At 34.7% G+C, this 12,859-nt stretch overlaps 1 protein-coding gene across 1 annotated transcript in view; it reads left to right on the forward strand.

Moving 5' to 3' along the window:
- The window catches only part of TDRD7 (tudor domain containing 7), an 89,783-nt gene that overhangs the window by 33,691 nt on the left and 43,233 nt on the right, over positions 1 to 12,859 (forward strand). Inside the window, exons 5-6 of the mRNA XM_082403813.1 lie at positions 7,831 to 7,904; positions 10,208 to 10,425. Of these exons, the coding sequence (XP_082259939.1) occupies positions 7,831 to 7,904; positions 10,208 to 10,425 (292 nt within the window). The remainder of the gene's footprint in view (positions 1 to 7,830; positions 7,905 to 10,207; positions 10,426 to 12,859) is intronic.

Below are 12,859 nucleotides of genomic sequence, written 5' to 3' on the forward strand. Positions count from 1 at the left end.
ATATAGAAAACCCTAAAGTCTCCACCCCAAAACTATTAGAACTAATAAATGAATTCAGCAAGGTTGCAGGATATGAAATTAATATACAGAAATCTGTTGTGTTTCTATACACTAATAATGAAATATCAAAGAGAGAGTAAGAAAGCAGTCACATTTAAAATGATATCAAAAAGAATAAAATACCTAGGAATAAACTTCGCCCAGGAGGTGAAAAACCTATAGTCTGAAAACTATAAAACATTGATGAAGGAAATTGAAGATGATACAAAGAAGGAAAGATATCCCATGCTCTTGGATTGGAAGAATTAATATTGTTAAACTGGCCATACTACCCAGAGCAACCTACAGATTTAATACAGTCCCTATCAAAATACCCAGGACATTTTTCACAGAACGAGAATAATCCTAAAATTCATATGGAACAACAAAAGACCCCAAATTGCTGGAGCAACCTTGAGAAAAAAGAACAAAGCTGGAGTATAACCCTCCCAGACTTCAGACAATACTACAAAGCTACAGTAATAGAAACAGCATGGTACTGGCACAAAAACAGACACATAGATCAATGGAACAGAATAGAGAGCCCAGAAATAAACCCATGCCCCTGTGGTCAATCTATGACAAAGGAGGCAAGAATATACAATGGAGAAAAGACAGTCTCTCTAACAAGTTAGTGCTGGGAAAACTGGACAGCTACATGTAAAACAAGATATTAAATCATTCTCTCACACTATATACAACAGTAAACTAAAAATGGTTTAAAGAACTAAATGTAAGAACTGAAACCATAAAAGTCCTAGAAGAACATAGGCAGAATACTCTTTGACATAAATTGTAGCAATATTTGTTTGGATTTGTCTCCTAAGGCAAAAGAAATAAAAGCAAAAATTTTTTAATGGGACCTAATTAAACTTAAAAGCTTTTGCACAGCAATGAAACGAAAAGACAGCCTACATAGTGGGAGAAAATATTTGCAAATGATGTGACCAACAAGTGGTTAATATCCAAAGTATATAAACAGCTCATACAGTTTAATATCAAAAAAACAAACGCCCCAATCAAAAAAAGTGAACAGGGCTTCCCTAGTGGCGCAGTGGTTGAGAATCTGCCTGCCAATGCAGGGCACACGGGTTCGAGCCCTGGTCTGGGAAGATCCCGCATGCCGCAGAGCAACTAGGCCCATGAGCCACAATTGCTGAGCCTGCGCGTCTGGAGCCTGTGCTCTGCAACAAGATAGGCCGCGATAGTGAGAGGCCCGCGCACCGCGATGAAGAGTGGCCCCCACTTGCCGCAAATGGAGAAAGCCCTCACACAGAAACGAAGACCCAACACAGCCATAAATAAATAAATAAATAATTAAAAAAAAAAAAAAAGTGAACAGAAGACCTGAATAGACATTTTTCCAAAGAGGATATGTAGATGACCCCAGGCCCATGAAAAGCTCAACATCACTAAGCATGAGGCAAATACAAATCAAAGCTACAATGATGTACCACCTCACACCTGTCAGAGTGGCTGTCATCAAAAAGTCAGCAAATAACCAGTGTTGGAGAGGACATGGAGAAAAGGGAACCCTTGTACACTGTTGGGAATGTAAATTGGTGTAGCCACTATAGAAAACAGTATGGAGATTCCTTAAAAAACTAAAAATAGAATTACCATATGACCCAGCAACTCCTCTTCTGGGCATATGTCCAGAAAAAAAACAAAAACACTAATTTGAAAAGATACATGCACCCCAGTGTTCATAGCAGCACTATTTATAATAGCCAAGACACAGAAGCAACCCAAGTGCCCATTAACAGATGAATGGATAAAGATGATATGGTATATATATATATACAATGAAGTATTACTCAGCCATAAAAAAGAATGAAATTCTGCCATTTACAGCAATGTAGATGGACCTAGAGAATATTATGCTTAGTGAAATAAGTCAGACAAAGACAAGTACTATATAATACCACATTTATATGTGGGATCTAAAACATACTACATGTGAATATATCAGCAAAAGAGAAACAAGCTCAAAGTCAAAGATACAGAAAACAAACTTGTGGTTACCCAAGGGGAGAGAGGAGGGGGAGGGACAAATTAGGGGCATGGGATTAACAAACTATTATGTGTAAAATAGATAAGCAACAAGGATTTATTGTATAGTACAGGGAATTATCTTATTAGCCATTATCTTGTAATAACTTATAATGGAGTATAATCTGCAAAAATACCGAATCACCATGCTGTACACCTGAAACTAATATAATATTGTAAGTAAAATATACTTCAGTTTAGAAAATAGTGATAATACTGAATCTGGCAAGGATACAGAGAAAATGGATCACTCATACATTGCTGTTGGGAATATAAAATTGTACAACCACAATAGAAAATAGTTGGGGAGTTTCCTTTTAAAAAAACAAAACGTGATACCACTATATGACCCAGGAATTCCACTCCTATACATTTATCCCAGAGAAATGAAAACTTAAATTCACACAGAAACCTGTACACAAGTGTCCATAGTAACTTTATTCATAATAGCCCAAAACTGGCAAAAACCCAGATGTCCTTCAGTAGTTGAAATGTTCAGCAAACTGAATACATCCACACTACAGAATACCTCTCAGCAGTAAAAAGGAATGAACTATTGACACATGCAACAACATCAGTGGATCTCAAGGGAATTATACTGAGTGAAAGAAGCCAATCTCAAAAAGTTACATACTATGTGATTCTATTTATATAGCATTCTTGAAATGACAAAATTATAGAGACAGAGAACAGAGAAGTAGTTGCCAAGAGTCAGGGGTTGGGGAAGGTGGGAAGGGTGTGGCAATAAAGGGGTAGAAAGAGGGACCCTTGTAGTGATGGGATAGTTCTGGATGTTGATTGTAGTGGTGGTTACATGGACTTATATGTGTAGTAAAATTGCACAGAACTATACACACACACGTGTACGTTTAAAACTGGTGGAATTTGAATAAGCTCTGGATTATACCAATGTCAGTTGCCTGGTTTTGATATTGTATGATGCAAGATGTTACCCTTGGGGGAAACTGGGTGAAGGGTACATGGGACTTCTATGTACATTTTTTGCAAATTCTCATGAATTTATAAATATTTCACAATAAAAGGTTAAAAATTGATAGCAAAATCTTTCTATATGGTTTTAGTTTTGAGAATTAATATAGTATATGCTTTTGTCTTTTGCCTTTTTCTCTGTAAGAATTTTGAATTCCATATAGTAGAATGTCTTGTACATTATTGTACAATGATTTCTAGAACTACATACCTAATTGTCTTCATCTGTCTGACTTTGTATAGATTATATTTCAGACTATTTTAATTATACACTATTAAAGATGTAAAACATCTTCATCACATCTTTTTTTTAAAGAGCATAATACAAATTGAAAGATACATTTTAAGAGAAATCTAAATGCCATCTGGTAGCAGAGGTTATGGGCTGCCTTTCTAATTATAAAATCAAAGAAGTTGCTCTTACCAAAATAGAGCAATAGCAAAAGATTTTATTTCTAAACTTATGAAATATTAACCAGTAATATTAAGTAGTATAAGTTATTATGAGTTTAAACTTTTTAGAGTCACCAAATCTTTAGAGTCGCTAATGAAAGCTATAAATTATCTTCCCAGAAAAATTAATTTGTGCACATATACATGCATCTTTGTATACTAATGCAGGGAATACATGGGCCCCAGAAGCCCATTCTCAAAAACTCTGGTTAAGAACTCATGCCTGCCGGTTAACAAACTGGAAGTTTCTAGAAAAATAACATAACTGATATTCTCTAATATTGTAGGTATCAATCTAAGTTTACCATGTGTCTACAGTAAAATAGAAAGAGGGGCCAAAAGTGAGGATGCACGATTGATTTATGGTTTCTCTGGGAAATGTTTATTTCTAAAAAAATACAATTCATGACCACTGTATTTTGTTAAAATGATGAGATTATTAAAATGTGGTTTTTAATATATTTATGCATAAAACATAGATGAGTATGGCACTGACGACCAGGGTTCCATTAGGCCTAGAATAAGAGAAGAAATTGCTGTATGTATATTGTAGTGAGTCAGATCATGGACTTTGGATATGAATAAAGGACTGTCTGGCATTAGCCAATGGGATCCATGATTGAAAAGGCATCTTTCAAGTATTAAGTTAAAGTAAATGAATGTAGGTTTCTGAGATCTTATAGGTTTAAAAGTCATGTACTAAATATTTATAGGAAGCATTTTCTAAAGTATATTTATTGCTTTCTTCTGATTACAAAAGTACTAATGTGTATGGTATAGAAAATTTGCTAAGTAGAAGAAAGTAAAAGGAAGAAAAAAGTCACCTCTAATCCAGACATAAATGTGACCATTAAAAATTATCTTTCTATATTATTTATTTATATAAGTTTTAAAAAATACATATTGGGTCATGATGTATATTACTATTTTATAACCTGTTTTAAAAGGCAATATATTGTGAACATTTTCCATATCATTAAGTACACATCTCCGTTATCATTTTTAGTGTCAGGTTAGTCCATTGTCCAGTCACTCATTGTTGAATATAAATGATTTTCACTATTGTAAGCAATTCTACAATGAACATATTTGTAGAATGATCCTTGCATATATTCACAACTAGTTCCTTAGAATAAATTGGTAGAAATAGACTCTATGGGTAAGAGGGTATACACACTAAGGCTTTATTAATTTGTGCTCTAAACAGATTATACCAGTTAGATTCTTCTAGAAGCATATGGGAGTGATAGTTTGCTTGTGCACTTGCCAACATTGGGCATCAGTGTTTTATTTGCTACTCTAAAAGGTGAAAAAATGTACGTATGTTGTAATTTCTATTTCTTTGATTTTGATTCTTAAGGAAGTTACATTTTTTCATATGTTTATTAGCCCATTTATAGATCTTTTGTAAATTACAGGTTTTTGTCCTTTGTTGGTTTTTCTTTCTAATTGGTAAAAGTGATTTATAAATTAAGGATGTTGAGCCTTTTGTCCTGTAATATGTTGGCAGTGTTAACAATGTTGGCAAGTTTGTTTAATTATGGTATTTTTGGTATACAAAAACTTTAAAATTTTCTATTTACATCTATTAATCTCTACCTTTATGGCTTCTGCCTATAGGTGCTATGCTTAGAAAAGCATTTCTACCCCCATATTATGTAGTATGTCTTCTGTTTTCTTTTAGAATTTTTATCGTTTCATTTTTTGCATTTAAATCTCTAATTCATCCAGAATTAATTTTGTTGTATAGCATGAGAGTAGGAATCCTGTTAGCCAGATGTCCTAATATCAATTATGACATAATCCTTTCTTTCCCTGCTGGTTTGAAACACTATCTCTACCAATACTAAATTGTTATAAATATATGACTCAGTTTCTGGGCTTTCCATTTGGAATCATTGATTACCTGTCTATTCTTTAGCAGTGCCAAACTACTCAGATTATCATAACTTTATGATAAGTGTTAATAACCTTTACTTTTTACTTGCTCCTCTCTCTGCCTACTGCAGAGAGAGGAGCAAGTAGACACCTTTGTTAACAAAGGTGTTTACACCTTTGCCCCTGTTAACACCTACTGCCCCTGTTATAGCACTTAGTAGACTTTGTTCTTATATATAGATTCTATCAGTTCATTAATTATCTGTTGTGTAACAGGTTACCACGAATTTAGCAGTTTACAGCACATACTTATTATCCTGTAGTTTCTGTGGGTTAGGAATCTCAGAACCACTCAGCTAGATCCTCTGCTTCAAAGTTTCTCATGAGGCTGCAATCAAGGTATCGGCCATGGCTGGGTCAGCTGAGCAGGAATCCCCTTCGAGGCTCACTCGTGTGGTTGTTAGTATAATCCGTCCCTTTTGAGTTGTCCCTTAGTTCCGTCTGGCTATTGGCCAAAGACCACCTTCAATTTCTTGCCATATAGCCCTCCCTAACATGGCTATTTGCCTCATCGAAACCAGCAAGAGACAGATTATGCTAGCAAAGTGGAAATTAGAATCTTTTGTAATCTAATTATGTATAATCCGCTCAACCTTGAAGTATCTCCTATTGATTAGAAGCGAGTTACTCAAAGGGAGGGGATTACACAAGGTTGTGGATACCAGAGGGAAGAATCACTGAGGTCCATCTACTAGCTGCTTGCTACAGTCACTTTTCTCAACTATACGTGTAGTCCATGAGAATAATGGTACCTTCCTCTTGTTTAATCATTGATCATTACCCTCTGACACAATGCCTGGCATGTAATAGTAGGTCCTTAAATAAATATTTGTGGGATAATAATGTGTCTCTAATAAATGGCGTATGTTTGAGTTGGGAGTTTTTTTTGGTGGGGGGACAGTCTAAGTATTTGTCTTTTAAGAAACAAAATAATAAGTCTTTTATACTTACTGTTATAAAATTGGTTGGACCTCTATTATCTTATTAAGTTTGTTTTTCACATGTCCCTGCGGTTTTCCTTGAACATCTTTCTTTTGCTGTGTTGACAGTTTTCTTTCCTATGCATTAGACTTTCCTATGCATTATCGTGCAATGTTTGCACGATAGCAGTCTCTGCCGTATCCTTGCTGTACTTTCACTCTTTGCTTATAACCCTCTGCTTTCGGCTAGAGCCCTCACAGCTGACTCAAAGCAGGGGAAGATTCTAGTTTACATTTTTAGGGCTCTGGTGCAAGGAAAAGGATTGCTGTCTCCCTGCCAGTTCTGCAGAAGTAAGAGCTGGATATGTTTTTGGCATCTTCTGTCATTACCCAGATGCATTAATACACAAATGTGATGCTCTTATAATTGCAGAGCATTGTATACTAAGTAAGCTTTTGCTGGTAGCCTACAATCTAATCATTTCTTTTAGAATTAAAATATTTTGAGGAGATGTGCTTCATTTCAAAGAATTGATCTAATTTTTAGAGTATTCCATACTATTGAAAAATTGTGAAATAGGTGTACTGTCACTATCACCACTAGTCCCGTACCCGCCGTTGGGCAAGATGTACTCTTTGATTCATTCAGTCATCCTTTTCATTCTTACAGCATTCACTCTCCCTTGCATGTACCAAGCACTGCCCTAGGCACAAGAAATACAAGTAATTAAGACACTAGTGTCTAGTGAGTCTAGTGAGGGAGACAGACATGAATACAAATTATTTCTCTTTGTGGGTGGTGGGGGGGGTATTTCTTTGTCCTCATATTTAGAAAATTTTTCTATGTATATCCAGCACAATTCACATAAAAATTTTTTTGGTGAGGGTATGAGGTGGGAAATCTACGTTTCTTTCCGAAGTAGTTAATTGAGGAATCCCCTCTCTGGTTTGAAATGCCACTTTTATCATGTGCTAAGATGTAATGTAAATTGAGTGTTTCTAAGCTCTCCACTATTTTACTTATTTGTCCAACTATTTTAAATGTTGTACCTTTATAACGCATTTCAGTATCTGGTGATGCAGGTCCTTCATTTTTTAGTCATAGTCCAAAATATTCTTTATGTTCAACTGTTTATTCTTTGCATAGTTTTCTTTATTTTGTATTGCTAGTTTCTTAGAGGTGATTAATTGGAAATGTGACTTCTAAGTTCTTTTAAATTCCTAGTTTAAATTAAGCCTTTAATACGCTTTCCTCTGATGAATATGAAACATGAAAGTTGATACCAGGTATCATTATAATTTTTGCCCCTTTTGAAATATTTTAATGACTTATTTTGCTGCTCAATGCCACAGAGACTTTAAATGAAAAGTATGGTGTTTGAAACTTGGTATTGACTTTGCTATTTGAATGTTAATTTACCTTTTTTTTATACCTTAGGTTTAGCCCAAAGGCATCACTTTTGCCACCTTTTCAGATGCATCACTCAAGAACCTGTACTAAGGAAATGAGTGGTATGTTTTCTAAACATTATTTTCGTGATACATTATGGTTTCTGGAGCCTCAGAGCCCCCCAAAAAATATCTAATGGTGGCTTTTGACATTTGTTCTCACCTTCTCCCACTTGGAATACATCTTTCCTCCCCTCTTTTCTGATTTCTTTAAGTTATGAATTGAAGTGATCTAAAGAGAAAGTAATACCTCCAAGGATATAATTATTATTCTGACTTGAGGCCTTCCTCACACCAGACCTATTCTGTTTCACTTCCACGTGTTACCTACAGAGATATTTGTGTCCCTTGTCACTCTCTTACTCATTAGAGAGTAAGATTTAAAGCACATAAATAGGGGACTTCAACTCATAAAATAGTTTCAGATACTCTACCATGTAAAATCTGGGCCCCTAAACTATGTGCATTGACCACTAAGCATCTAAATATGAGTATAAATATATAAAATCCAAAAGGACTGTTAAGAAATCAATAGAAGACATAATAAAGTTGAAGAATCTGAAGATTAGAAGTGCGCACACTCATCTTGTCTCCTCCAACCAAAGTGTTAATTCCCTGCTCTTAGACCCACCCAAGGGATACAGTATTTTCAGAAATTATGCTGCATGAAATTTAAATGTGGTTTTAAATGATTTGCTGCTTTAAGTGTGATTCTTACTGAGTTGAAATCATTTTTTTCCATAGGAATATATCTCCAGTATTTCTCATAGAAATTAACTGAACAATTTGACTCTTGTTTATATCAATTACTTTTACATATGCATTTTCTGAAAAATGACTACTCAGTAAAGTCGTATACCCTTTAGAGGCTGTAAATCCTTTACATTAGAATAAGCTTTTTCTGCAGAACCAAGAGGACTTGTTTCAGGAGGATTATGATTCACCCAGCAGCTGATTTACACACACTTATACATAACCTCTCCTACCTGCTGGCAGCCTAAATTACTTCCTTGATTTGTTTAACAAAAGGTACAGAAGCTTAGCTGACTCCAGTGGCCCCACAGAGCAGCTGCATTTGCAAAGCCTCCAACTATATGTCAGCTGCTGACACTCTCTCTTTAAGGGAGGGACTGGCCAGTTCCAAGAAACTCATCTTTTCTTTCTTCCTGGTTCTTTTATATGTCATTATTTGGGAAGAACTTTATAAATTAACTGTGCCTTTAATAGGAAATGTATGTGGACATCCTGGACCCTTCTGTTGGCTGAGCCAAACCAAGTCTCAGCAAGGGCAGGTCTCGTGCCCTATGGTGGGTAAAGCAGAGTCAGCATCCAGCCATCCTCAAGGAACAGCTCTCCCTTTGGCTTCCTGGCGTCCTCAAAGGCCAGCATCCCCAAACCAGCCTATGTGTCTCCACCAGCCAGTTTAAAAAATAAAATAAAATAAAAATTGTTGAATCCCAGCAGAAATACTATATGATTAAAATATGAACATATTTTGCTTATAGATGGTAATTTTTAAAATACTCTGATCTGTATCCCAGTAAAATTTAGAAAAGGTTTGGAATGAATTTCATAGTTCTTAAAATACCAGAAATATCAGCTATTGGGGACACTTAAATTTCTTTATTGCCTTAGGATGTTAACTCAGGCATTCTAAGTTTTAAATCAAAAATAAATGTGAGTAAGAGAGCTAGCCAAAACTTTATAAATATTCGCTTATGAAAAATGAATGAATTGGAATGGAGAAATAAAAACAAATCATTAATAGTCATTTATGAGCACCAAACCTTTTATTTATGTTTATAAACTGAGGCTAGGATGATTATTACAGGTGGATCAATTTTTGAACTTTCATTTATTGCTAAATTATTTTTTCTCATTAATAAAGGGAAAAATTGATCATACCTTAAAACCTGGACAATTACTTATTTTTTATAAAATATTCTTTGATCTTACTATTAAGGCATTATCCTTAGGCTTTGTAAAATATAGCTTTAAACTTATCATTACATATATACCATTATTGTCTAAAATTTAACCTTTCTTAGTTGCAATTAGAAAATGATTGGTTAAATAATAAATTTCATTATTCTTTATGAGTTTAAATTAAACCATGACGTATCCTTGGAAAATAAAGGGGCTAGGTTCCCTCTCTGAGTGGCTGTTGACCTTCTTGGTTATTTCAGGGTTAAAACTTAGAATGAAATTGTCATGGTCCTGCTCTCCTAATCCTGCTCCCTTTGAAAGTCCCTTAACCCCCCCAAGCCTGAAGTATAACAAAGCCTGAAGACACAAATACTAGGTAATGGGGATAATCAAAAATGTTAAGCATTCTGGTTAATTCTATCATATTTTTTAATTTAAAGATAATTTAAATCAGGCTGTTGAAAAACCAAATGTCACGCCTCCTGCCTCTTACACTTATAAAATGGATGAGGTTCAAAACCGCATAAAGGAAATACTAAACAAGCATAACAATGGCATTTGGATATCTAAGCTTCCACATTTTTACAAAGAATTATATAAAGAAGAACTTAATCAAGGAATTTTACAACAGTTTGAACACTGGCCTCATATTTGCACGGTACGTTTCTTCTTATTCCTCCTTCCTGATGCCTCCTCCCTGCCCCACTTTCAGATTTTGAGTTGTTAGTAATATCACCTTTTATTTGGGGAGCACGAAGCTCTTTACATAATATTGCTTCATTAATCTTTATGACTACGATTAACACATACCGGTTCTTATTTATAGGAGAAATATGTCACGGCTGAGGTCTTGTGTGTGTTGTAATTGCTGTTTTTATAGATTTTAAGTTATTTTTAAATACATTTAATCTATGGTAATATATATACCATTTTGTACTGAACTGTTACCAATAGGTACTGATGGCTTTGTCGTTTTAATAACTTGAACTTAACTGGTAATAGAACATTTTTTGTTAGCCTCAAATTTTATATTCTTGTTCCTGAGCATTTTTAAAGACATTCAGCTGAACAAATTTTAGTTATTTTGGCTAATTAGTTATAGAATACATCTAAAAAAATTAATACAGGGTTCAGATTTAAACTACTCACAAATTTCTTTGGAGAAAAATATTGAAAAGTGAGGTGACATCTATTTCCATGCCTGTTCCTACTTGAGAATCTATTATAATAAAACGATGGCTCAAAAAAAAAAACAAAAAAACAAAAAAAAACGATGGATCAGAGTAGTTTATTAGACATCTTTTAGTTCATCCAGAGATAGAGACAACTAGATTCTTAAACCAAAATAACTAATTTTTAGATATTTCTTAATGTTTATTTACATAGAATTTATTCAACAAAATAACTTCTAAATTAGCAGTTACTTGGTGCTTCCAAGCTTATAGAATTAAATATGCATGACAATTATTGCTTGATAGAGGGCTTTCATTTCTTTAACTTAATATATATTTTGGCCCCCAACCCTGTTGGGCAGAGTGTGGGCCACTCTCTCTTATAAGCACCTGACCTAAAGACAGCATGTATTTTTATAACCACTTCTTCCTCCAGGGCACTGACACCCACTCCAGTCCCATGGGCTTTCCAGTCAAGAGTCATCCATCCATCCATCTATCTGTCTTATTTGTTCTTACATCATTCACTCTGCACCTGCAGGTACCATGCACTGCTTTGGGGGCTGAGACCACCTTAGGGCAATGTGATGTGCTGATGAATATATACATACAGTGTGAAGTGGGAAAACAAGAAGAAATGTCAAACTCTGGAATTATGGCTGTTTCCCTACCTATAAAGTCAAGAATGATCATAAGAATGTTATCCCTGATTTATGTTGAATATGGGGTTTATTCTTGTAGTGGGAATTCCTAAGGTTGCTATTCAATTCATTCCATTTTTACTCCTTTCTGCAAAGAATATTCTCACTGGATGCAGGTTTAGCAGCATTTGAGGACACCCTTAGGTTTCCATAATCTTGAAGGGGACTTCTGAGGTTTCACCAGGCTGCTTGATTTGAAGGTTCAGGGCCTGGAGCTCGTTTTTGGAATGCATATGGTTCTTTTATTTTTTTAATCCGTAGACATTCATGAACTTATGTCTTCAATGAACTTTAAACCCTTTTATTGTGAATATACACATATAACTCACTATTAAGCTTCGATAAAGAAATTATCTTTGGAGTAAAAGAATTTTAAATTAACTTCACAAATTCTTCTTAATGTATTATGTTTCTGGTCACTTTGTTTTACACTGCATGATAATTACTAGTATTTGTGTAGCTTAATTTATGACTTTTGGCGGGAAATTTTCATCCTCGCTACTCTGCATATCTGCAAAGCCTCAAAATTTCTCTTGCTAGGACTGCAGGAGAGAGAGTACCTATCTCTTTGATGTTAAAACTTTATCTAAAGTGGGTGGTTTCCTACTAAATTTCAGGTGCTGAAATGACTGATTTTTAATTTTTTGGTTGCTCAAATGCATCTCTGTTGCATGATTATTTTCTGTCCAGGCAGTGAGGGTGGAATGTGATGCAGAAATGTAATGTATCTTTCTTATCTCCATGCTGTTTCTCTCAATTTTGAGTAGGACTGTTTAGATGCAATCACTATCAATTGTCAGGTATGAGAATTTACTTAGTGAAGCATTGTGTCTAGGATGACAAAAACTGCCAGTTTTAATGACATCTGTTGATATTTTTCAAAACTGTTTTTTTAATAGCTCTGATTTTTTTTTTTTTAAACAGCCTACTGGTAAACAGTTTCAAACTGTTACACCATGTTTATTTTTAGGCAGTTTTAAACAGTTACACCATGGTTATTTTCCCTTTTTTCTGACTTCTTGCTTTTCATCTTGCTGAAAAACTGATAGCATGCCCAGGGCTGATTCTACTGCAAACAGGGTCAGACAGGTTAGAACACAGTGCAGAAATTTTAGGGTAAGAAAGACTTAGTAATGTGTATCTCCATATGTCTTGTTGTGTAAGTGAAGAAGAAATCTGAGTGCAGTGTACTTCTTTATTTTAGAAAAAAAAAAAAAAG

The sequence above is a fragment of the Balaenoptera borealis genome (assembly GCF_965194805.1).
Source record: "Balaenoptera borealis genome assembly, chromosome: 8".
Taxonomy (NCBI): Eukaryota; Metazoa; Chordata; class Mammalia; order Artiodactyla; family Balaenopteridae; genus Balaenoptera; species Balaenoptera borealis.